Here is a 26532-nt window from a genome sequence, read left to right as displayed (position 1 = left end):
GGACTGGGTATGTACAGAAAAAAACACACTGGCATGGTTGCAGCTACAGTGGGGGACCTGAAATCAGAATCACAGAAAATCTGGCTGAAAGGGTCCTCTGGAGGTCATCTAGCCAAACTTCTCCGTCAGAGTGGGATTATCTCCACTGCTCCATCATCCATACCTTCATCTACCTGATCTCTGAGCACTTCTAAAGGTGGAGATCCCACAGCCCCTCCCAGAGTACAGAACAGGCAGCCTGGTCCAGTGCTGCTCTATCCTCCATGTGAATGGATTTTGTTCTTCAAAACAAAACCAGAATTTCCCAAGCCTCAATCTACTGCACCTTGTGTGTAACAGCACAATTGTATTTGTTGTAGGCAGCATTTGTAATGTAGCATTTGTAATAGAGGAGGCAATGGGCAAGGTATAGGGGAAAATAACCAAAACCACTTTGATCATTTAGTATTAAGGAAGTTTCCATTTTTAATGTCAACATAAAAGATTTTTTTTTTTTTTGAGGGAGCATGGGATATTTTGTCTCTACAATACTTATCAAGCAAACAGTTAGAAAAATAACTTATGTTATAATTTTCTAATAAACTTCCAGTGCTTGTTAGTCTTCATCCAGTATCCATTTTACATTGATACAGATTTCTTGAAGGTGCAAAAATTGCAGTTATATCAAATTGAGTTCTTTATCACTAAGGTTCTTCTGATAGTCAAGGGTTTTTTCATCACTGTCTTTAGAAACACTTTTAACGTCTCCATCTGAGAAGATCAAGATGTTCTTCGGGAGTATATGAGTTATTGTTTTGTGTGCTTTGGTCTGTATAAAACTGTACACTTCCAAGCTTTTGTATCTCATTACACAGGAAACAGAAGTTGGATGCAGCACACACATGAAAAGCAGCACAAATGGAGTGTAATGTTATGCACATAATCCATAGAAAAGCCATGCATGTTTTCTAGTTACCACATAAACAGCAGATTTAGTTGCTATTGGCCATGAACCAGTAGATTAATGTTCAACCAGAAGACATTGTTTGATGACATCCATAGGCTTTTGCTCCTTTGCAAGGCACTATTGCTAAAAGTGAAATTTAAAAAAGAACCAGAAGCCCTTAGTGTACCCACACCTTTTAAAATGATGTTTGTGTCTCTTCAGCTGGCTCAAAGCCCAGGTTTCTTTTTCCCTCTTCAGCATAAGGGTTCACCTCTTCATGATTTGATCCTGCTTCCCCTCTGCTTTCTCTTGCCCTCCTGTAACGAAAATTCATTTATATTAGAAGGTCCCTGTTCTGTTCCAAGTCCTTCTGGATCCCCAGAATCCCTGACTGCAAATAATACTGCAGTTAACTGGAGATGTATATAAAAGAAATTGAGCTAGGTTTAAGAAGAACTGTAGTAAATCTGCTATGTTCTTAGTAACCTTGTTAGTGGAGGGACATAGAAAACCAGCCAAGCTATACTTGTTAATGCAGTAATATTTAAGGAAAATGTCATTACTGAATAGCCTACAATCAGATTAAAGAAAACTGCAGGTGCTGGTGAATGTGGGCAACTCTGCTGTTGCAGAAGGCACCATGATCCCATCAGGACATCCCCTCCTCCCTGGCAGCAGCCACTCTGCAGCTCCCTGTGGCCAAAGCAATGGTTACACTGATGGTGATGGGGAAATTGCATTAAGCTGCCAAAGCTGTCCTGTACTCAGAGACAGGGAGATGAACCTTTAGCTACCACTGTTGATGGGAAAGGGATAACAGGCTTTCATTCCTTAACTTGCTTTAGGCTAACTGAAGCCTAAACTGTAAAAAAATCCTGATTGTTCAATTATAGGGACATGTCCCAGTAGTCATGACCACAGCATCCAAAACTATTACTCACTTTTTGCGATCTCTCAGCCCAGTGACGATCAAGGCAATAGCTCCAACGACAACCAGACCAATGACCACCCCAAATACAATTAACCAGATGGTTACTGGTGGTTCATAAGGGGCAGCCAGGGTTGGAAGGATTCCCACAAACTCCAGGGTACTGTCATCGAGTCTGAAAGCCTCGTTCATTCGTCCTCGAGACATACTGCCAGCAAATGCAAGTTCAAAGGGTTTCACACATTTATTGAAAGGAACAGTTTTCAGTTTTTTATACATCTTCAGCATGGCAAGCTTCCCCTGAACACCTCAGTTAAAAGGCAGAAAAGGAGGTACTGCTAAACCCATTTTCCTTCTGGCATGTGAGTAACAACCATAGAAACTTAAACCCTTAACCTACTGTAGCTTAACTGACGTGTTCAGACACTGCATGGACTCTTAAACTCAGTCTTAACATTTATTAAATGAACCTGCTGATCTCCTTCTCTCTTTTTATTTTGCCCTTCATTCTCTTTACCATTTCCTGTCTATTGAAAATTTTCTTATTTATGCCACATAAAACCACAGCTTTGACATCTTACCTGTTTCCCTCCTACAATCTTAAACAATTTAGATTAGTGTGTTTCTCCCCGCCCTAAGACCCCTTTCCCTGGTGTATCATCTGTGCCTTGTTTTTCCTTAAACTTCCACATCTGCTACTGAGTGCTAACCCAAGAGTCACTTTCACAGCTATATTCTTGTCCCTTAGTTCACCAATGTATCTCACTGCTCCTTCAACCCCATCTCAGGTTGATGCTGCTTTTAGATTTGTGCCCTCTTCATTTCCCACTGCACTTTACCCGTGATCTTCTGCAGAGTTGCAGTTTTACTTATCATTTTTATAGCAATGACTTAGAGTGGTGCCACACCATGCTATAAAAGAGCTGTTTATTGACCTGTAAGTGGGAACTAGTTCCTGCTCTGACCTCTTCTATATAATCAAATACATCTGGCTGTCTTTCTAGTACACCATTATTCTGGACTCCTTGTTAACAATAATTCTTGCACTGACTTTTCAAAAATGAGAGGAAGAACACATATGTGCATGCACACATCATTACTGTATTCTGTATTTCAGGATATAAAATAGTTCCTGTCAAAGTTTGAGCAATTAGGTTGGCTGGCAAGGTCTGATGCAAATGAGATGTGTTTTGGCAACACCCTGGAGCATTTTACTTTGGCTATTATCCAAGACACCATCTGATAGATAGACGATTTTCTTTCTGCCATAACGGTTTTCATCCTAGTATCTCTCATCCCACTATTTTCATTTTAACTGCAGAATTTACTTTTTTGTCACTGCTTCTGCCTCAGCTAATTTAAGCACTGCTTTCCCTTCCAGCCTTCCATCTGGTTGGTTGGTTGGTTGGTTGGTCGGGCTTTTTTTTCCCAGAAAGCAAAATCTCACCTGATGGCATCTTCCACGTCAGCTTTGGGCACAATATCACTGATATTACCTGGCATGCTGACAGTAATGTAGAAGGAGATCCTTTTTGTCAATTCCCCAACATGAATGTCTGTAACGCTGAAGGAGAAAGAGAAGAAAAAGGTTATTTTCATTGTTGAGATGACATTAAGCTTTAAATTCAAGCCAGTGAACAGTTGTTTGATTGACAATGCCAGAGGTTTAGCTTACACTGGGGGCATAGTGAAATGAGCTGGGAAGTGAAATCTGTTTTCCTGCCAGAATCCCTTTTTCTATGTGCTAATTTGTAACTTGAGCTGAGAGAGTCTCCCTCAGACCTAAGACAAGTCTTGGTGTAATTTTCCATAGCACATAATCACTTGCAGAACAGGGAGTGTCTGGGGTTATCTCATGAATGAGGTGATGTATGAAGTACAAAGTGGAAAAAAATAGTTTTCTTCCTTATTTTTCTAGAGTAGATTCTAGATATTACATTACTGTAGTTCTATAAAGTAATATCTAATAGCTTTAGTAGATAGCTTCAGGACATTATTGAAGATACTTAATCAAAAGAGTTGTTTTTCTTACCAAAATCACTTTCAGGTGAAAGATTTTATGCTTGTAACTGAACCTAGATAAGATTAGTAAGCCTGTATCAAATTCTAGTGCTTTATAGTCAACATGTTTACCTTTCCTTAGCCCCAAACCTCTTGGATATTCAGTATGATATACATACATTGCTAGAAATGTTTATTCCTAATCAGTCTACTTTCCCTGATATTTCTATACGTGTGTTTGGCACAAACTCTAAAAGTTCATCTCCATCACTGATAAGCTGCAGGAGACAAAGCCTTCTTACCTCTCCTTAGCACATTATTCCTAAACTTCAGGCTCTTGAGGGAAAAGATCTCACATACCCAAGCTGTCATCTTGCCTTTTTGCAAACAATGTTTGACATTGTTTCTGTCACCTCACATTTGACAGGAAGCACAATTATTCCCACCAGTTCCTGCCATTAGCTGAGCAGGAGCAAGGCAGGCAGAGCTGGCACAATGAGGCAAGCCACTCACTCGAAGGCAACTTTCTGCTTCTTCTTCTCTGCAAAGTATTTCCTCATGGCATAGGCAACAGACGACTTGAACAAGAAGAGCTCGCTTTCATCCCATTCATACTGCAAAACAGCACAAGAGAAATTCCTCAGAGATGCCAAGAAATCAGGGACATTAAGAAATCCTTCTAAAAAGAAAGAGCAACTGTGATGCTTGGCATGCACTTCAGTATTATTTATTTGTGCCATGATAGCACATCAGAAACCAACCCAAACCCTTTAGGTCTGTTAATCTGGGCACTGTGCAGGAGAATAACCAAGGAGGCATCCCTGCTGCCAGACATCATGCTGTCCCTCTGCAATCTCTGGCACCTTTATATGGGGCTGATGAAGATGCTGCAGTCCCAGCACACCTCCCTGCCTTACAGGGAGAAGAGGCATCAGCAAGGCTATTCCCACTAAACATTGTACATCCTCTTTGAGTTTTAAAGATTTCATGATTTAGGTCTTGTTCAATCATATAATTTTATTTGCAGAGCTGTTCTGTTAAGGAGGAGGACCTTTTTGGTAGAGCTTTTGTGTGAAAGTGGCTAATATATTTGCTTGAGCTCAGATTTTTGTTCATGTTCTGTTTTGCATCAATACATCAAAAAACTCTTTGCATCAATACTTCTGCAGCAGCACACATTTGGGGTTTTTCCCCCTGGAGAACAGATAGGTGATATTAAAAAAAATGTATTGCCTGTGTGCAGGCTTCTCCTGGCCTGCCTTATGAGTCCAAAGTTATTTGCAGTGGAAGACAAAAACAGCTTCTCTGGGCAGGACCAAGAGCTGTACAGGGGGCAAAAACCACCACAGGAGGTGAGAAAGCAGTCTGGTCTGTTGTGAGATAGCATGTGTGCACAAAGGGAAAATCCCCAGCTGAACTCTGTGGCAATATCTTTTTATTCCACTCAGGCATAGATTTGATTGTGTTTATGGTACCTGGGCAGCAAGGTCCATAAATGCTGTCAGTGACTGAAAGTCAGCTCCTGACTTTCTTGAGCATTATTCAGGAAGGTGTGGTAGAAGGCAGCTCTGTTTTAACAGGCTTTATAAAACCTAGCTACATTTTCCAGATGTGTCCATCTCTTGACACTGATGTAAAATGAGAGAGATGTATAAATATCTATGAGGAAGACAGGGATAGACAGGGATAGACTGTTTAGCTGGGTCTCTTGCAATAGCACAAGGAGTAATAGTTTTAGACTAAAAGAGAGTTGATTTAGATTAGTTACTAGGAAGAAATTCTTTACTGTGGTGAGGCATTGGAGCAGGTTGCCCAGAGAGGTGGTGGATACTCAGTTTCCAGAAACATTCAAGGTCAGGCTGGGTGAGGCTTACAAACTTGACCTAGCGGAAGATGTCCTTTCTCATTGCAGCTGGGTTGGGCTAGCTGATCTCTAAAGGTCCCTCACAACCTAAAGAGTTCTGATGCTATTAATAAAGGGCAGGAGGGGCAGAAAGAACGCACTGCTGCCAGCCCATTCAGGACCAGGTCCCAGGCAAGGCACAGCTACCCAAAGCCACGGCAATCAGAGCAGTGCCCAGGGCACTTGGAGGGCAGGGGCTGTGCCAGCCCTGGCTGTTCCCACCAGGAAAGGCTGAGGCTGAGTTCCCTGTGAAAGGCAGATGTTCCCAGCTTTCTCCTGCTGGCACAGCCCTGCACTGAAGCTCCTCTTGTTACTGCTGCTGCCTCCAGCAGCTGGCACTGTTCACTACCACAGCTCACAGGCTATGGTTGGGGTTTCTCAATTTTCTATTTATGCCCAACATCTTTAGGCTTGCAGTGCTGCTCTTTTATTATTATCATTTTTACCAGGATCTAATTGAGCTTGATTCCTCTACTGATGCTTTCTGTACTTAGCACGTTAACTTTTTAATCGTTTATTCATTTTTCTAACTTATGTCTTTTTCAGTCTAATGTATTCTAATTACCACTGTGCCTCTCAATTGCCTTTATAAATACTATTACTGGCTGTGTGGAGGGGAAGTACCTGGCTGGTTTCTGATCTGTGTTTGAGTTGTTATTACCCACATGGCTTCCCCAGGCATCCCAGGCAGCCACCCCACACTGTGCCTTACAGAAGCTGCTTTGCTTTCAGAGAGAAATGAACTCTGCCAGGCACCTCTGCTCTGTTACAGTGTGTTCACTCTGAGAGCCCGTATGTGATTTGAAAGACAGTGTAAGTGTGGCCTCTGATTCAAAAAGGATTTTTCATTGTCAAATACATCTAAATGCCTGCAGGCTGACAGCTCTCCATTCTCTAACACCGTCTCGTGTGACAGTCCTTTACAATGTGATCACACATATGGCATTGACCTGGTAGAGAATTTTGAATTAATCTTTGGAGTGGGGTTTGGTTTTCAAGTGGCAGTCAGGGGCTGGCACTCCTGGAACCATTTACTTTAAATGTGACAGACCCCAAGGCATTCAGTGGGGATCTTGTGGCAGTTTCCCTTGTGCAGGCACTTCCATAAAGCCCCAGCTGAAGGAAAGCTGTGGATGTTTCAGCCCCACCAGCTGCTCCGGTGATCCAGCAATGCTGCGGCTGCAGCTCTAATCTCATCAGCCTGAGAACAATTAGCAGGGTAATTGCGGCAGAGCACGCTCTGCTACAGCTGGCACTGAGCCCATCCAGAGTCTGGATGCTTAATTTGCCACAACTGGGGGCTATTGAACCATCCCTGCTGGGGCTGAGACACAGCCTGTGTGAGCTGCAGCTCCCTGGCCCCCAGCACAGCTGTACCTGAGCGCAGACCAGGAATATTTCCCTGCCTGAGCCCAGAGCAGCAATCCTTCCCTACCTGAACCCCAGAGCAGCAATCCTTCCCTGCCTGCTCTCTCCAGAGCAGCAATCCTTCCCTGCCTGAGCCCCAGAGCAGGAGCCTTTCCCTGCCTGAGCCCAGAGCAGCAATCCTTCCCTGCCTGAGCCCCAGAGCAGCAATCCTTCCCTGCCTGCTCTCTCCAGAGCAGCAATCCTTCCCTGCCTGCTCTCCCCAGAGCCAGCGAGCACAAATGCAAAACTGTTTGCTGATATATTGAGTGCTTTGTGCTGTTAGGTCAGGGCAAAGCAACTCAAAATACACCTTAAATGAACAATGCCCAGAGCTTCTGGGCACTGTGAGCCGTGCAAAGCACCCAAAACACATCACTGTGTGTAGCTGGGCTGAGATTGTGCCTGAGATTCCCCCTGCCTTTTCTCTATGCCAGCTCACACATGTACCACTGCCTGCTGCTGCCATACCAGCATTCAGCTCCGCAAAAGGCACATTTGTGGGGAGGCAGAAAGCAACCAAACAGAAAAGGTTTCTTGCAAGTCAGTGAACTGGTGATGTGAACTGGTTTTGAGAGGAAAATGTATGGCTTGCTCTTCAGAGCTTAGGAACCTACTGTCCATGCAATAATTCAAATTAAGTAATCTGTATGAGATTGTTTTACAGCTGCTCAATTGCACAACAAAAGACTATGATGGTTAAAGGCAGGCATAAAAATGATATTAAGCTAAACATTAACCATAATGACTAATAAACGTGTTGTAATATGGAACCTTTTTATGCTGTTGGTATCAGTTTTGAATTGTATCTAACTCGACTAGGCAGTCTAGGAAGCAATAAAACTCCAGTGGGGCTTGCGTGTGAGAGAGTGATAGAAGCAAGAGCATCAATTCATGAAAAATGGGCCCGTGCTTTGTGTCCTTGCTAGTGCAATAGGCTCCAACACGCAGCTCTAAATGGCCTGCCTGATGACACACTCATTCTTGCAAAATTACTAATGTCCTGCAAGGTGAAAATGGCTATTACCAGGAATGAAGTGTCTGCACTTAAACCTTCTACACTGCCTCCATGAGATTAGCATAAAGAGGAAGAGTTAGAATAAGGAGTAAATTTGCAGCCTGGGTTAAGCAGATGGGCTAAGCCAACGCTCTGTTTAAAATCGTAAAAGCCATCTTCAGCTTTGATGAGATTTTTTTCATTGCTGTAATACATTTTATTGGACCAGCTGGTATAATTGGGCAGAGCAGACAAGCTCTTGGGAATGAAAGCCCTTCGCCTCATCTGAAACAGAAGCAGCTGCACTGCACTGTCCCCTGCAATCTCAATAACAAAGCTGTCTCTGCATCAGGGTTGGAGGGCAGGGAGGCAGCTGAACACATCAGGGCCTGGAAATATTACTGTACACAGCCAAACAAAAATCTATGGAGAAATGCTAACAGATGTGTTTTAGTTTGAAATCAAGAGCATTTAAGGACAGAGAGTGGGATCCACCACCCTGCTTTTAAATGTGAAGTCAGCTGCTCTAATAACTTCTGAAGGCAGCCACCATAGCCACGATAATGGCAATTAGAAGAAATTAGGTAGAAGCTTTAAGTGGAGACATCAGCAAATCTGGGGAAAATATTCATGTACACAGGTTCCTCAATGTTAGCCCTCCAGGTCTATTCTGCAGGAGGAGGAAAATCACGATTGGTATCTCTACAGAATAACTCACCTAGCTGAGATGCCTTTTCTTAAATGGGTGGGCTCGCTCAGAAATTCCTCCACTAATTTTAGAGGCAGCCTTGACCACAAACTTAGACAAGACACCTTATATGTGATGACCGTCCAGCTGAGCTGATGCCACCCTTCAGACACAAAGATCAGCCATGCCCTGACTCATTTTCTGAGCCATCACACACCACCTCTGTTGCCCAAGCAGTAAGGAGGGTGCCACAGCACAGACACACTCACCGCCTTGTCCCCCAGAGCTGACTTCAGGCTGATGCGCACTTTGATGGCATTGCTGGAATCTGGTTTAGAAAGAAACAAGGGCCATGTTAGAGCTGCTGCAACAGAAAGGCTGCTCCTGGGAAATGCTGAGGTGGCTAAAGCTTCCTTACAGGTTCCTCTGCTCCCCTTGGAGAGCGTGGTGGGACTGATTTTGTTTCCCTTCCGTCACCTCTACTGCAAACACACTGATCTGACCTGTCAGTTCCCAAGTCTGGTTTTGTTTCAGATTGAAGGAAAATTCCTCTTTCCCATCACTGGGAATGAGCAGCTTAGATGCTGGTGCCTGGTTAGGTGAATCCCACTATCAGACTGCCACAGGGCTGTAAGAGTTACAATGCTCTCTAGTGCCAGCAATGATTACACAAATACAACCTGTCTGGTTCATCACTCACTGTCACAATGAGCTGAAAAATGCATTTTTCTACAGTCTCCTCCTTTTCCTCCCCTTGAGCTCCCCTCTTTGACTAACATGTCAGCAAACCCATAGCAGTGATATTTTTGTACTGGTTTGCCCCTACACCTAGCCCCCTGAACAGCTCTGCAATACAGGCACACTGCTCTCAGGAAAGTGCCACACAAGACCAAGCTTCTGAATCTTTCTCCTTCTGTAGAGCCATCCCACACTCTGGGGGCTGTCATCATGAAAAAAAAGACACCTCAATTTCTGAGGACTGGGTGAGGCTCTGACAAACACAGATGCTGACTTCTTCAGCTCTGGCCATGAGGAAGCCAGTTGGTTTTCCTGTCAGTAAAACTTACAGCTCAGTGTTTATTTCCCATAACCCTGCTTTTTTAGGGAGAATAGCCTCCAACAGCTACAAGAGAGAGGCACTTTGCTAACCCAGGGTTTTGAAGAATAACTCATGTCCTTGAATCACCCTCAAGCCATACATACATGGTGTCCAGTCTGTTTTCCAGCCAATGAATCTTCCAGAATTGTTTTTTTTCAGCCACTCATATAAAGGTTCAAAGTAGTGGAGCAAGGGGGCTGCATTCATGTATTTCTCTCCTGTTATACTTTCCAGTGCTTGAGTCCAGGGCTTGGATCTCCCTAATTCCAGCAATTCTCTGTATATGTGGAACAAGAAGTAATATGTTATTGCCATGCTCCATCTAGATGAGAAAAAACACTCTGTGATCAGTACAAAGGTGTTCTTCTTTGCTTCTGAATTCACTCCTTGCTCCCACTACTCTTATTAATAAAATATTTTATTCCCACAAACAAATAATTAAACCTTTGATGTTTAGAACCTTAATGTACATAAATTTAGTCAACTTGTCAAAATGAATTGAGCAGGTTTAGGCTAAATTTCCAAACTAGGCTTATTCTTGATACAAAATCATTTACTCCAGAAGCTTTGTTACACTCTGATTTATTACATGTGAGAAATTTGCTTTGTTACCTGAGCTTCTGCCCAGCTGCAGTGGAGTTGGTAATGTCACATTTGTGAAGAGGGCCAACATGGTTGGCTGCCTTGCAAAGTGCCTCCTGAAACTGGAACTGATAGATGGTGCGGGTGTAATACCTAAAGGAAGGGCAAGGAAAAGGGAGGCACAGGTTTCATTAGCTGTCTGTCAAGGAAACCTGCAAGCTTTTGGCCTTTGTAAAGCTCTGCTGCATCAGCTGTCACTCCTGCCTGGGAGACTGCACTGCAGGGACAGAGGCCAGCTGATACTTACAGGCTAGGCTAACGCAAATCTAGCAAAATGCCAAGATCAAGTGGACTAGAAGAGCCCCAAATCTGTTTGTTGCCACATAAATCAGAAGAGAGTAAGGTTTTTAAGGTCCAGCTCTCTGCTCTGAGCCCTCTAAAATGAGGTGGCTGGGACACAGGGGACATCCAGGGCTGCATGACATGGCCCAAATGACATGGGGAACACTGATCCTTCAGGAGGCAAACACCTCATACAGAAGTGCTCCTGCAGGTTTGATGGCAGCATGAAACTTTCCTGTTCAGTAAAAAGGTCAGCAGCCTCCTCACTGCTCAGAGATTATTGTGGAACAACCCCTGACGTGCAGAGAAACTCCCAGTGAAATCAGCAACCTTCAGTCTGGGCTTTAAACAAAATAAGATTGGGTCCTGTGACTATCCAGCAGATGTTTTAGGTAGCTGGGGCTTGTTCTGTAGACAAAACTTGAGTCATGAATTAAACACTGCCTTACCTTATGAAGGAGTAGTCATTGGCCACGTGAAACAGCGCGGCAGGGTCGCAGTAGGTTTCATCGTGAGGGACTGGCTCCACAACACCAACTATGGCTCTCCTGGAGAAGAAGGAATAACACAGGGTTTCTGTTTATAGACAATAAGCAGAGGTAATCTGGCACAGCTTTTCTTCTGTTTTGTCTGATACATATGGACACCTCTCCCTTGCAAACAGAAGAATTCCATACAGCTCCCAGTAACACCAAGAGTTCTGCTCCACAGCTGGAGACCACAGAGAGGAAGCTGTTTGGAAACTCATAATGCAAGGAACGGACTTGTATGATGGCAAGATGTGCAGGGATCAATTAATGGTGTGAAATAATCTCCAAGACATGAGATTCACATGCCACAACCACCTCATGCCCTGGGCCATCCCAAGTTTAGAGACCTGTATTTCATTCCTGGCAAGGGCATGCAGAGACTAGGCAACCCAAAAAGGTAGATGGTCTCCTGTGCCACTGTGCTGGAGATAACATTTCTCTTTATTTTCCTCTCCTGAGACTGTGTTTCCTGAGAAACAAACCCATGCCTTGAGTTCTGAAAATGGTAATAAGCTTCCATGGAAATATTTTTCATAAACCTGTATTTAAAGCAGAGAGCTTTGCAGTGCCACTGCAACAGATGTGATAAGCTTCCCTAAACAATTTGTCATTCTCTATTTCTCTGACATCTCTGCTATTTTTGAATACATTGAAGCTGATTGATTTTTACAGTGGGTCAGGAGGCTTGCATATATCAACTTTTATTATAGATTCTGTTTGCTGATGGAGGCTTGCTGTTCATGTTCGTGTTAGAGTTCAGGCTCCATTTTCAGCGTGGGGCTTGTTTGGTTTCTTTGCATTTTTTTTTGCCCTCATATTAAAACCAACCTGGGAAATTACAAACTCCAGTATGAATCACATTTATTTTTAATCTTGTGCTCCAAGGTGCTGAAAATAGACTGATTGATGGGCACAATCTGAAAAAGCACCTCTGGCTGTTACTTGCCAAGGGAACTGTATTTTCTGTACCAAGAAAGGTGATATCTTGGTACACAAGGAAGGAAAGATTCAGTCTGAAATCTTTCAGACAATTTGCCTCCAAAAAAGCACCACACAGTCTGAAGGAAAGTGGGCTCAAATACTTGGTGAATTGAGATCTGCACGTTTCTCTGGCAAGTACAATGTACCTCACTTTCTACTTGTCCTTAAGGATGTGGGGAGCAAACCAGAGCACAATGAGACCAGTGAGACTTAGAGAAGGGCTGTACTTTGGCTGTGAAGGTTTCTTGGGGAATGTGCCAGGCAGACAGCAATGTTGATCTGGAACAGGCCATGCAAAGGCCACGGGCTGTCTTTATCAGGAAGCTGACATGAGGCATTATGAGACATTGTCTGCACCACAGTTGGGTATTTCTATCTAGCACTCTATTGGTATTTACAGAAGAACCCAGAGACACAGATCCCTATGGGGGAACAAACACCTCAGTATGTTAACTAGGGTTGAGTTTGCAGGTTCATATGAAAAAAAAAAAATCCCCTTTGTTTCTCAAACTTACTTCATCTCCCACCACCGTTTGGTCCATTCCTGCTTTGTAATCTCACCCCTAAACACCATCCACCTCCACTTCTCCAGCATGTAAGTAAAAGGCATTGTTCCAACAATGGTTAGTGCTTGTTTGAGCAGAAAGTTGATTTCAGTTTCTGAAGAGAGAAGCAGTTAAGGTAATGGTTATGGTAGCAATTAGTATCTGTTTGGATGGTTGTTTCCTTTAACAGCTCATGCTTACATCTTGTTTGAATTACAGATTTTCACTAAGGAAAAAGTGGAAGGAAGAATACTACTGAAGAAAACACAAGATCATTTAGGAATTGTAAATTTTTTGTTTCTTTCACACAAATTCTTAAATAACCTAGTCCTTTGACATTTACATTTAGTTACTGAGAACCTCTCCAGTCTCTGAGGAATTCTGAGGTGAAGACATCTCAAAATGTATTAAAAGTGCATCTTCATCCATCTAAGGCAGTGCTCAGAAGCCAGGTGAACTGCATTATAATGAGGGCCTACCTATGTTGTCACTGAATATACGCTTAAGTGGGAGATGCAAATCTCAAGGTTTCAGTTTCATTTGAAGTACTAAATACATATATTGATAGAGATATGTATAGATTCATGCAATAGAGATTGAAAAGAGTTTTGGAGACTCATCTAAATGAACTATGAAGATTTAAGGATGAGTTGTTCAGTATTGAAGGTAGTGAAGTCCTAGCTACTTCTTTTTAAATTATATAACAGCACTGTAAAGCAGTGATCCTTGCTTCACAATGCAATTTGGGAAAAAATAGTATTTCTGGTAAATTAGAGGAGTAAGAAGCCTGTCAGTTGATTGCTGAGTTTGCAGGCACGATCTTGCGCTACAAAATAAGGCCAGAAAGTGCTTTCACATAAATGCATAATATTACTGCATTTATTTACCTTCATCATCTTGGAAAGTTGGCTCTAGCAGATCAAGGGATTTCAGGTGCTGGGGCGTGGCTGCAGAGAGTGACATAATTTCCCCCACAGCTTCGTGGAAGCCCTCGTTGGCCCCGCTCCTCAGCAGGTAGGGCTGCCCCGCGTAGGACATGTCGTACTCGATGTGCCCCATCTCGTGGTGTGCTGTCAGGAAGTCATCCATGGTCACTTTGGCGCACATCTTGATCCTACACAGCAAAATAAAGTGTCTGTGCTTAGACAGAGAGTGGCCCAGAGAAAGGCTGGCTGAGCCCTGTGTGCCACAGCCATGGGGCAAAGCCCCTCCACAGTTTGCAAATGCCCTTTGCAAAACTCGGGCAGCTACATCCTGGTATGCAGTGCAAATCCTCCTGCTACAGCAATACTTCTGGGGAACTCAGCAAAACACCTTCAGCCACCTTGAAATTGTCCAGGGAATAAGAGAAAACTGCTGTTTTGTGAGAACAGCTGTTCCCTAAAACCTGGCAATAAACTCACTGTATGTGTGGGAGTGAGTAACCACCAGTCTTAGTAACACAGTAATGTATGAAACCCTGTGTGTTGGTGACTCCTGCTACTTCATCCTCGTGTAGGGTTTACTAAAGGAATGTCTTCCAAAGAGGGTTTCCTTTCATCTTCCCTAGACTGCTGAGGTGGAACACTGATGTGTTTCACTAAGGCTCTGCTGTGCACCAGCTTCTTTCCCTGGGTAACTGTGGGGGCTGCAAGAGGAGTCAGAATTTCTGTGAGAAGTATTCATTGTGTGGGAACTTGCTGTCCCACTTCTTTCCCAAGTATGGAAGAGACTGATGGATTTCCATGAAACTGGATAACTCTGCTGAAGACAGATATTGGGCTGTCAGGAGATTTTCCCTTGCTACCCAGGGACCCGCTGCCATTGCTGCAAAATGCGCAGTTGTCCATAAATATCACTGGTATCCACCTGCATTTCTGCTTATCCCTTAAGCCCCAGAACATAGCCATTATTTCTCCAATTCATAAAAATATTAGTCACTTTTCAACTAAAATTTGAGAGTAGATCTATGAGTAAGTTTGAGTAGATCTTCACAGGAAAAGTTATACAGAAAGGTTTACAGTCCCACAGGATCCCTGCTCTCTTGTCTTCTTTCCTCCTCTTTTCAGCCAGAAAAAAAAATAAAGGAGAAATTATAACTTAAGACAGCATGATGCACCTGTAGTGAAGATATGTTTGTTCTAGGAGGCAGTACAAGAAGGGGTCATGGCAATTCCAGTACCTGTAATCGTTTTTGCCCAGGTCCCATGCTGTAGGATGGCAAACAACCTTCCTGCCATCGGTCGGCTCTATGAGCATGGAGTTATTCCAGAAGCCCTCAGTCATGCTATGAAGGCCAATGGAAACAAAGAAGGCCTCAGCAGATTTGAATATTTTAATTTCATCCCATTTCTGAAAGAGACAATGCCACCATTAACCTCTGCTTCTGCATGCAGCCTGTTTCCCAATGCTCTGCTTGATGCAGGGCAGCTGACTTAAAATATTTCCCAGGAGCTTCCCACCTGCACCTAGCCTATCGAGAGCAAGTCAGTAGTGTCTGCCTTTGGCACTTCTGTGAATTCTGCTGGGAACTGGAATTGTGTTTTCCCTGCAAACAAAATAGGTTCCTGCACCCAGAGGTTCGGCAGATAGCACCTGACCCAGGCTAGAGAAGTTCTCAATAAAAGATAAAGTAAGATAAAAAATGCATTCCTGTACATCAGATCTGTGATCTGACCCTTCAGTCACTTCATTCAACCTGGGGACAACACATTTGAGGAAGTGGAGCTACATTCCCAGCAGATGAGCATGAGAGACTTCAGCCAGAACCATAAAACCTGGCAAATGTATCTATGGGAGCTGCTTATCAGATTAGGAGTGCATGGTTGTGTTCAGGATAATTTTGCCATTCAGCAGTTTTATTGTTCTACCCAGCAGGAGCTCTGCATTTACTGAAATGAGCTCCCACAGAGACCTGGGTGGCAAACAGCTCATTTGGATGAAAATCCCAAATGGGACACACCCACCAACAAGAAGGAGCCCTCCCACTGCTCAAAGGTTTTGTAAATAATGCTTCCCTTCTTGCAGTGGTACTTCAACAGACACAAATTTATGAGTGCAAGTGGGTCAGTAGTGTAAAACAGAGGTGAGACTAATGCAGACTTGAGCAAACTGCTAAGGAATCAAATTCAACTACTCCTTCTCTTACCAGCATAACATTTTCATGGAGTGCTGCCTACGAGAGGAGAGTAGATTTCAGTTGAATAATTGCATTTCAGAAATCAAATTCCACCTAGTTCCAACAAATTCCCTTTAGTTTAAAAAAGGATAAGGCTTTTCCAAGACTACAGGGAATTATCTTCACCCATGTTCTTGGTCTGGTAAAGGTGGTGTCACAGCTGTTATCTCTACAGATCCCAAACACAGACCTTATGCTGCTATGCAGTTATCAAAAGATTACAGCCAGCATTTCAGTTTCTCCAGCTGTATCCAAATAAACAAGGCTGACAAAAATAAAACAAACTGTGATATACAAACTATTTGATTATGGTAATGACTGGCAAAGGTCATATTTGATACCAGCCCGCTCCAGGAGTCCTGAAATATTTATAAGTACAAAATATAACTCTTAATGGATAAGAGTCTCTGAGGAAAATAGACTTGGAGACAAGATTAAGGGGGTCAAAGAGCGTGGAGGAAAACAGAGAACAGCCAAGGGTACAGTGAGAAATGCATAAATGCTTAAAAGTGAACAGCAAAAAAACGATGGGAAAAGAAACACTTTGTTGGCAGTGCGTCTGCCTGAGGGCAGCCATGGATTTCTAGAGAGCAGCTGATATGTGGTACATAATTTTTATGTATGTATGTAATTTTTATACCTTCTAGATTTCTTACATAATGCATATTGCATAAAGGCATGTCTTACCTTTTCAACCATTGCAGAAGTTACATCGATGTTTGGTTTGGCTGGATAGGGAACAGTCAAGGCATACAGATTTGTCCAGAATCTACCCCACATATCACCTTCAGAAAAAGAGAGAAACAAAGAAATACTTTAAATTATTTATTATGTATTGCTCAAAGGTGCCAGACAGGTCTATAAATTGTGCAGTGTCAAAATTAGGGACTCCTATTCATCTAACCAGGCCTGATCCAGATGTGTAGGGGAACAGTTCTAGAAGGTTATAGGAAAAACCCAGATCAAGGATCCTTTTATTACCCAATATCAGCAATTCTTGGATAATATGGTTTCAGCACTGATGACATTCCTAAAGGTGTATGAAAACTGAATATCCTTTTCTTAGTCCTCATGATTGTTGTGCCACGTTCAGGTACACAACACTTATGGCAGCTTAAGGCTGCATGATTTGAAAGCCAAGTCATGAAATGTGGGATCTTAGAGTAAAATCTGAAAGGGAAAAACAAGTCTCTCTGAAACTCTCATTTCTAAGGAAGACAAGTGCTGCAGAGGGGAGGGAAATGTCCCAGCCAAGTGCCAGAGTTTTGTGCCATGTGAGGTTTGATGAGGATGAGAATACCTGCCCTCCCTTCCTGCTACTACTGCTAAGCACTTGGCTCACCTCTGCTAGGAATTTATCCATTTCTCCTCTAGCCTTCTTTTATCTGCAACCTTTTTGTTAATATCTTGATTAAACAGTCAGGTTGTTCTCCACCCACGTGCCTTGTAGGTGACAGTCCTGTGTATAAAGCCAGGCTTGCACGCCATGGATGCATTGACATACCCAGCAAGTGAGCAGGCAGGCCTCCAGTGGAGCTGATGTGCTCAGGGCCATACACTTGCCCCAGCTTGTGTCTCACATAGGCATGCAGCTGCTCATACAGAGGTTTTATCTGGAGGCAGAGGAGGAAAAGGAAACCATTTTTATTTTTCACTTAGCTCTATTCCGCTCATTACTCTTAAACAGAGAGCCTTGAAGCTCTCTCTGACAAAAAGCTCCTGGCAGGTAACTGCACCCCAAACCTGCAGCTTAGCTTTGCCCCCTGCCTCAGGGCTCAGGCACTGAATCCAGATTCCAGCCACAGAAGTCCTGCTCAGGTATGAGGGAGGGAGCATTGCTGACTTTCGAGCTGGAGTATCAAGGATGCCATCTACCCCATGGAGCTGCAGAGCTCCCTCTTTCCCAGCCTTTGGGGACCAAGCTGGTCCTTGAACAGATGCAGAGGTAGAAAAGTCATGTGTGTCTCCTCACATCTGTTTCTGTTAAACCCACAAAGACTGAGATCAGCCAGTTTAAAGCAGGTTTCATCTTCATTCATAACATCAGCACATGAGCCCATTTCAAAACACAACCCTGCAACTCAGATGAGAGCTCTTCCTGCCTCTACCTGCTCAAATGTCTTCTCCACATCTTCAATCAGCTGGTCACGGCTGTATTTGTAATTTTCTGGAGACGTTGCTTCATAATTTGCTCTCCAGTAGTCTCCGTAGTCAGAATAACCTGTAAAGCACGGATGCATCACATGAGGACCCCACAAGTGGCACTGCTTGGGTCTGCAAAAGTGCAGCTCCCTGCAGATCCCATGCACATCTGCAGCCTTTCCCCAAAGCAAAGCAGCAAAATTCTAGATAGTTTGGGTTTAGCAGAGAAGAAGAAGCCTCCCTGAAGTCTCCCTCATGAACATGCAGATATGGGAGATTTCCAAGAAATTCAGAAATTGATGTCGTGGTTATCTGCTAGTTAGGGTCATTCAGTCCAGAGATGGAGGTCAAAGGAAATCAGGAATCCTGACTGGAGCTCCTGGGCTATGAGGGACAGCAGCCTCTGCTCAGGCTGGATGCTAGCAGGCTCTCACAGAATGAATAAACTGGTGCACATTGAATATGGGCCCCCCTCTTCCACCAGGACAGATGCAGACACCAGCAGGGAAATTCAGCTCCCACTTCCAGGACATCTTCCAGTCCACCCAACTCCATCAAGCCTGGAGTAAAAATGGCTCCTAGCTGAATCTCTTCCTTAGTGCTACAGAGGAAGGCCATAATGACCATTTCTTAATGGTTGGCTTTTTTCCCTGTCTTACTATTTGGGCCATATTTTCTTATCCAGCTGCAGCCTGACAGTTTTTGCAAAACAAGGAGGATGGGAAAGCAGCTGATACAGCTGCAGTCTGGCCAAGAGACAGAAGCTAGTTCAGAAGTTACCTTAGAAGACCTCAAAAGAAAATCAGAAGGCAGCTGCTACTGTTCCTTGAAAAGAGTTCCATATGATTTGTGTGGAGATCTCAGGCTGGAAGCACAGTTCCCTCAGTACAAAATCCTTTTTGAACACCCAGCTGCACCTGCTGTCCCAGGCCTACCAAACCTGATCATTCCAGCTAGGGAATAATGCTTATAAATGTACTGTGCTGCTGCAAGAAGGTCAAGGCCCATAGGAAAGAGATGTTGCCAAAACTCAGCAACACTCAGAAGCTATTTAGATGGAGCGTGCTTGTCCATAAATCACAAATGGTGCAGTTCTGGGTGCTATGTAATGAGGGGCACTGATACATTATGGCTTTTGGGAAAAGTGCCAACCAAGAAGGGCACCAACTTGGCCAAAAAGGTGCCTCTTGTTCCAGGCTGGGAAGAACTGGTCAATGGCAGCTGTCTGCATTGCCTCTTACTTTGAGACATGCACACCAAGAGCAAATTATGTGCAAATTATGTATGTGTTTTGAATTCCTGGGAAAATTTGGTATACTGCAGTATATTTACTAGTTTCTGGAAGCCAGAAGGAGAAAATAAAAAGAAACAGAAAGAAAACAAAAATTGACTTACCATTAAGCCTTGCAACCTCATTTTCAAGTTCAACATACTCTTCATATAATGGTCTCATCATTTTGCCAACATCAGCTCTCCAGCCTTCCCAGGCCCACAGTCTCTCATTATAATCAGTGCTGTCAGCCATAATAGCATCCAGACCTGTCAGAACAAAAAACTAGGTGCTAGCCTTTGAAAAAGCAGAATTTTTCTTTCATAACAGGCAAACAAACCAAAGTGAAAGAAATACATGGACAGAGAAAAAAACACTTTGTACTTGATATACTGAAAGTATATAAAGATCCCATTATTTCAGTGCATCCTTTCCTAATTTAAGATTTCCCCCTTGTCTTTAAGAAGCATGGAGCACATCCATAGCCTCATAGACTCATAGTGTCTCAAATGCCCTCTCCACATTAGCTTCCCTTAAATTGGTAGAATTCTCAGGACTGGCCTCAATGCAACATTAAGTCCAACACCACTGAAGGCAGGGAATAAAAAATAGATTTTCTGTGATGTAGGCAAACCCCAGGTGACAGGCAGGCTGCCAAACAAGCTGAGCAGCCCTCCACAATTTATTTTTTTTTTTGCTGCAAACAGGAGACACTATGTCTCGTGGGCAGAAGGTCCAATGGAAGTGCCTGAACTGCAAGGTGCAATTAAATTATGACTAAGCTTTAGATAGCAGGAAGTATCTGTTGAAATTACAGCCTGTTCTTTTGCAGTCAGGGGCCACCCTTTGGCTTTCTCTTTCTGCACCCTCGGGGTAAAGAACACGGTAGGGCAGTGGTTGGTGTCATACCTGGCTCCAGCACCAAGCACTCCGATGGATTGTTGATTTTACAGACGGTCCCAGTGCTGTAGATGGTACTCATTGTATTGAGCACAGTGCCCAGCTGCAAGTTAGATGCAAGACAGCCTGTTAGAAACCCACTCTGTGCAAAATAACAGCCAATTATGCTAATTCCTTAAAAGCTAGAATCAACACTTCACCCACCAGCTTAATATTTAAGCATATGTTTGAGCTCAGGAGAGATTAATGAAAGAATTTGCCTAAATGCATTACTGAACCAGATCTAGCTGGAAAAGACAGATAATCTCCCAAATATATGATTATAACATACAGGTTCATAATATCCAGTGAGACAGAGCTCTGGATTCAGTGAGCACTGACTGCCATGAGAGAGCTGTCGCTACACAGCAGCAATAAAAACATAAAGTTTATCAATGTGCTTCCAAAAGCATGGACCCACACAAACTCTGCAGGGAGGCTGTGGCTTTGAGTGGCAGCACAAAGGGCCCCTCTGGCAGTGCTGCCAGGCTGACTGCTGCCTGTGGGTGTTCACATCACACTGATGGCATGGATCTGCTTGGACTCCACCACAGAGAAGCCATGGCTCATGCCTTGGGCCAGTTGAAAGGCAAAATGCACCTGAAATAATTCAGCTGCATCTCAGAACCTATGCTACATGGCTTTGTTTTAAATATTTTTTAATATTTCCACATCTTCATGCCTCAAGGATAACATGTACCACTTTTATCTGTGCCTTCAGGACTATGCAAGTTCTCACTTAGAGGTTGAAATCAGAACTCTGAAGAGCTGTAAGTGGGAGGGGTAATTAGTGAGTACCTCTAACTTTACCTCTGTCAGCATTAAAATCAATCAGTGCCCAGGCAAATTTTTGTGCCAGTGAAGAAGACTTGGATATTCCTATGGAACCCCATCAGGCTGTATAAAAAAATCACTTTTCAAACATGAATCAACAACTTCAGCCCCAAAGGCCATTATCTAGTAAATTATAAATGTCTAAACAAGGAGGATACTTAAGAACATATCTCCTCAACAGAGACAACATTTCCATTAGTGCGCTGTTGTGATCCAAAATAAATATTTGTTTGTATGAACTGCCCGCATTCCCACCAACACAATCTGGTTTTCAGAAATGCATCTGATTTGGATCAGACAAGAGATCCAGCCAATCTGCTGCTTCCCTTGCATGGTGATTAGCACTGCTGACCTTAGCAGAGAAATCTCAGGATTCTTCTGTAATTAGGACTGTAGGATTCTGGACTGTAGGTACCCATGACTCAGTGCTATGTTTCAATTTGATCTTCAGCCAAAGGAAAGTAATTTAACTGTCAGGTCTTTGGATATAAATCCCTTTTGAGTCTGCATAGCTGCTCACTCCAATTTCACATATAGTCATTATTCATATATCTGCCTCTTAGGTGAGCTTGTCAGTGCAAATGTCAAATCTCATTATGGTTCTTGTCAAATCTTGCTGGTCTTCAGCAGGTTCCTGTGGAACCCTCCCCATTTTCACCTCCCCAGGGTGCCCAGTGCAATGAAACACTCCTTCTTTTTCCCAGTGTGATAAAGTACCATGTTCAGAGAAAGAAAGACTTCCTCCATCTCCACCTTTTTGACTCATTGAATGGCCTTGTACCCATCTCTTTCTGCTCATTGCCCTAGGTCTGGACTTCACCAAGCACTTACCACATGTCCTTTCTTGGTTTTATGGCTAATCCAACTATAAGTGCAAGGACTGCTCTGAGGCGTGTTTGAAATTTATTCCATGGCAAAACTGCTGACAGAAGTGGCAACAGTTTCCTAGGCCAGACTAGCCCCAGTCCTGTACTGCTGTGAACACCTAGAACAGGTACACTCCCAAACCATCCACTGCATCATCCCAAAACAAGCACGGTGGTGACAGCACCATGCCCTGGCTCGGGGGTGTTGTGAGAGGCAGCTGAAGTCACCCCCCAAAATGATGAACTAGGTTCAACAACTTACTCTGTTATACTTTTCTGGTGACAGCACAGATGATCCTTTTTCCTGGAGAATCTGGATCTGGAGCTTGGTGAGTTCATCCGTGATGCTGTCCACTGGGAATTTGCTGGCATTCCTGGAGGCCTCGTCGTAAAACGCGGCCCACCTGGCGCCCGCCTCGCTCTGCAAGGGGTCACACAACCCTCAGTTAGTCCCTCCAGGGCACTGGAGTGGCCTGATGCACTCAGTGAACAAAAACATCACTTCTGGGAAGAACTTCATTTGTGAAAAACACCCCTGGACTGAGGGCTGAGCACTTAAAGCACCTGGTCAAATGGCTAGAGAGCTTTCTGGCTTTGTTTTATTCACACATCCAGATAGCCACTTTTCTTTGGGAACAGCAAAATGCACGACTGTCTACTCACACCTTGGTTGTTATAATTGATCCAGCATCACTTTGCTGTGTCTCCTGCTATTCTAAATCACGTTTTCTTCCCTTAGTGCTTTTCTTCACCCACCTGTGAAGAAATAAGCCGGGGCACAAAGAGATCTGTGACCCAGATATCAGTCCCCATTTCTGCAGCAGTAGCAGGAACACTCAGCTGCCAAGATAGTGATACTGAGTCTGTTTTTAAGGCAAATATCACTTTCTTCTGAAATGCTGGCAAATAAAAAATTACACTTGGGCAAAGGAGGGTCTAAACTGGTGCCCAAATTGGGTGTGCAAAATCTCAACATTTTGCATGAGATTGCTTTTAACACTTCTGCAATTACAGACCATGATATGTGAAACCCCCTAATTTCAGTTCACAAAGTAGCAGCATTAGAGCACAGTTCAGAGTTGGGACTGTCTTATTCACCTTTTTCTAATGTGTTTGTACAAAGTTTAACACATCAGCAGCAACTCCAAATGGCAACAAGAACAGTACTAATTAACCTGGGTCCTTGCGAGAGTTTATTTAATTGTGCTTACAGCAGAGCTTCCCAGGTTGTGGACAGGGCACCGGTAACACCCATCTCTGGTGCTGAGGCATCAGGGAACTCCAATGCCATATTGTGCCTGGGGGGCTCTCTCAGGCACCCTCCACCCCTGGCAGACACACAGCAGGACCAACACTCTCTGCAGGGCTGTGCCCAAGTTGTTCAGCCCCATGTGTGACAGGGGCACAGCACCCACTGCTCCAGGCTCCAGCACAGAGGGGTGCTGGCAGGTGTAAACCCATGGTAATCCCAGCCCCACATCTCCTCCATCCTAGCTGCAGGAGGGCAGCCCTCACTGGGAGGCTTTCTGTGACGGTGTTCACAGGGGTCTTAGGATGAGGGAAGAGACGAGGATCTGACTCCATGTTTCAGAAGGCTTGATTTATTATTCTAGGATATATATTACATTAAAACTATACTAAAAGAATAGAGGAAAGGATTTCATCTGAAGGCTAGCTAAGAATAGAAAAAGAAAGAATGATAACAAAGGCTTGCGTCTCAGACAGAGAGTCCGAGCCAGTTGACTGTGATTGGCCATTAATTAGAAATAACCAACATGGGCCAATCACAGATGCACCTGTTGCATTCCACAGCAGAAGATAACCATTTGTTTACATTTTGTTCCTGAGGCCTCTGAACTTCTCAGGAGGAAAAAATCCTAAGGAAAGGATTTCTCATAAAAGATGTCTGTGACAGCTTTCTAAACTCTCCCCTTCATGGTACACTCCTGACTCTACTCAGCAGCTTGCAGAGCCCAGTGGGAAAGAGCCTGATAAGCGCCCAGAGAAGAGCATTGCTGTGCCAGCGTGCTCCTGAGCTCCCTGTCCTGAGCAGGAACAGAGAGGGGCCTCAGGAGGGGCAGGGCAGAAGAGGGGGCTCGCTGGCCACAAAAGCCAGGGGAAAGCAGTTATCTTGCTGTCTGATATTTCCACAATTAGAGAAATTGGTTGGTAAGTCAGAGGAATAGTTGTAGGGGTTGTGACACAATTTAGAAGGCAAATGGATGTGAAGGAGCCAGAAGGGACGGTATTCATTAACTCTCCTCCAGCAGAACGGGAGGAGGGGAATCAGTGGGTTTATTGCCAGCACTGCTGAAGAGATCAAGAGAGAGAAAAAGTTCTCTCTGAACACTAGACTAATTGGTTTTATTACTGGTATCTCCTCATGTATTTTATTATCATCTCATTAATGCTGAAAATACTATATAGGGCTTTCATTTTATGTATTTGGAAGCATTTGGAAGCAGTTTAAGTGTCTGGTGCCTCAGAAAAAATTCCAGACTGACAATGATTAGTCATTAGGATTTCTTCCAGCAACCAGTCTCCTTGCTTTAATTAAGAAATATGATAATTAAAACATGTTTTAATTAAGTTATATGACCACAAAGTGAAAGACCAGCCATTAGGCAAAATAGATGTAGGATGTCCAGCTTCATTTTTACGCTCTGAATTGTTTTCTCTAAGGCTTGAGTTAACTTTAAAAATTGTGATGCTTCAAAACAAAGCAAAACTCAAGGTGGTTTTGTTCATTTTGAAAGGCTTTGAGCTTACAAGATACTGAGCTGAGGCTTGGCAGTATCAGTAACCAGCCAGACCATGGCAGGCTGCTCTTGACAAGCTCCTGCTTGAGACCCCCCAGGGCTGGGGCAGACAGAGGCTGGTGTTGAGGAGCAAGAACTGTGTTGGAAGACAGCATGAATAAAAGTGCTCTGAGATGGAAATGGACTTTCAAACCAACACACAAGACCACTGTAATAGAAACTCCACTGCTGGCATTTGCTAGTCTGTGATCTCACTTCATTTTTCCTGGTCTAATACCTCCAGGCAATCCACCAACAGCCCTGACCATGAGAAGAGTGATGGGGGGAATGTCCACCACTGAGTAACTGGTGTGGGCCTATAAATCCATCAGCAAACTTTTAACAGAATGCCTGCATCCAGGAAATATTTGCATACTCGCTGAGAAGTGAAACAACTGCCTGTGTCGGTAAAAAGCCCAGTGCTTGTCTGCTCTTAGGGAAAGTGGGAGACCTGAGCTCACGCGAGTGCAAGGTTCAGATCCTGTTTCCTTGCACCACAGACAGCTTCTACCCCAGGCCCTTGGAGAGGATCTTCACCCTCAGGATATGCCCTCTCCCAGAGGAAAGGGAAATGCTTTGCTCTTGGAAAGGGAAACCCCACAGGGAAACACTACACCAGGAGGCACTGGTGGTGTTGCACTCAGCAGAAGGAAGCATCTCTCTCCATCCAACACAGATTCTCAGGATGAACATGCAGTGCTCCCCTGCCTTTTCCCTCCACTCACTGGAGTGACCTGAAGGGATGGCTAGGGACAGTCCAGCTTCTGGACATCCCTCTGCAGTGCAGGCACTCCAGGTGCTACCCCAAGGCCGTAGAGCTGGAAGGGGCCCAGGCACATCCAGTGAGCATTGCTACACTAAAGCAAGCTCCTCTACCGTCCCCAAAATGAAGCACAGCTACCAGAGAAGTAACACTCCAATTTCAGACAAGCTTGGCGGAACCAAAACAAACCAGAAAGTGTCAGATTCCTAAGAGAACAGTAAGGATGCAGGATGGAGCACTCACCATTTTATTGGCATTCTCCTCAGTGATGTTGGTGTTGTAGTTCCATGAGGCAATGGAGTTCTCATAGCTGATATCTTCTGCCCTCCTGTTAAACTCTACTAAAAACGTTTGGGCTTGTTGAGTGACATCCTGAGGGGTCACAACAGCACTCAGGCTGCAAAGAAGCCAGAAGTGAACCAACATATTCATGTTCAGGATGAGAACCTCTCAGTGAAGTAGGTTTCCTCAGGCAAGCTTCTCTGTTGGCCTCTGCCTCATCAGCCCTCAAGCATGGCCACCGTGAAGAAGAAAGGCTGAATCCAATTTGCTGGACCTTTTATAGGTTTTATTCATTATAGGAGAGAAAGGAAAAAGTTTTTTATAAAAAGCCAAATAAACAAAAGTCAATGATTAACTTTGGAAAAACATAATTACTCCTGCCATTTTATGGCCTTCTTATAAAAGGCTTTTACTTTTGGTTAATGTTTCCCAAATGTGCTGTCAATGATACAGCTGGTCACTTTATCTATAGCCTACCCGTGTCTCTGGTAGCTCAGAATCTGTCAATCCTTTAACAGGTTGGCGATAAGCTGTAAAAATATTTAGAAACTTCACT

The 26532-nt window shown here is 43.8% G+C and overlaps 1 protein-coding gene across 1 annotated transcript; it reads right to left on the bottom strand.

Annotated features, from left to right (window-relative positions):
• Positions 1–432: 432 nt before the first annotated feature.
• ACE2 (angiotensin converting enzyme 2) lies at positions 433–26230 on the bottom strand. The gene is made up of 18 exons (XM_063150387.1): positions 25938–26230; positions 22396–22554; positions 20404–20497; positions 19620–19763; positions 18191–18303; positions 17587–17695; positions 16770–16867; positions 15087–15256; positions 13813–14039; positions 12896–13040; positions 11319–11417; positions 10558–10680; positions 10050–10222; positions 9116–9174; positions 4368–4468; positions 3301–3417; positions 1867–2061; positions 433–1242 (listed from the first exon to the last, which is right to left on the bottom strand). Exons 1-18 carry the CDS (start codon positions 26124–26126, stop codon positions 1122–1124), a joined length of 2436 nt encoding a protein of 811 aa, XP_063006457.1. The 5' UTR covers positions 26127–26230; the 3' UTR covers positions 433–1121.
• Between the last annotated feature and the right edge of the window lie 302 nt (positions 26231–26532).

This window comes from Melospiza melodia, chromosome 2, assembly GCF_035770615.1.
Source record: "Melospiza melodia melodia isolate bMelMel2 chromosome 2, bMelMel2.pri, whole genome shotgun sequence".
NCBI lineage: Eukaryota > Metazoa > Chordata > Aves > Passeriformes > Passerellidae > Melospiza > Melospiza melodia.
This window is presented reverse-complemented; position numbering and strand designations above follow the sequence as displayed.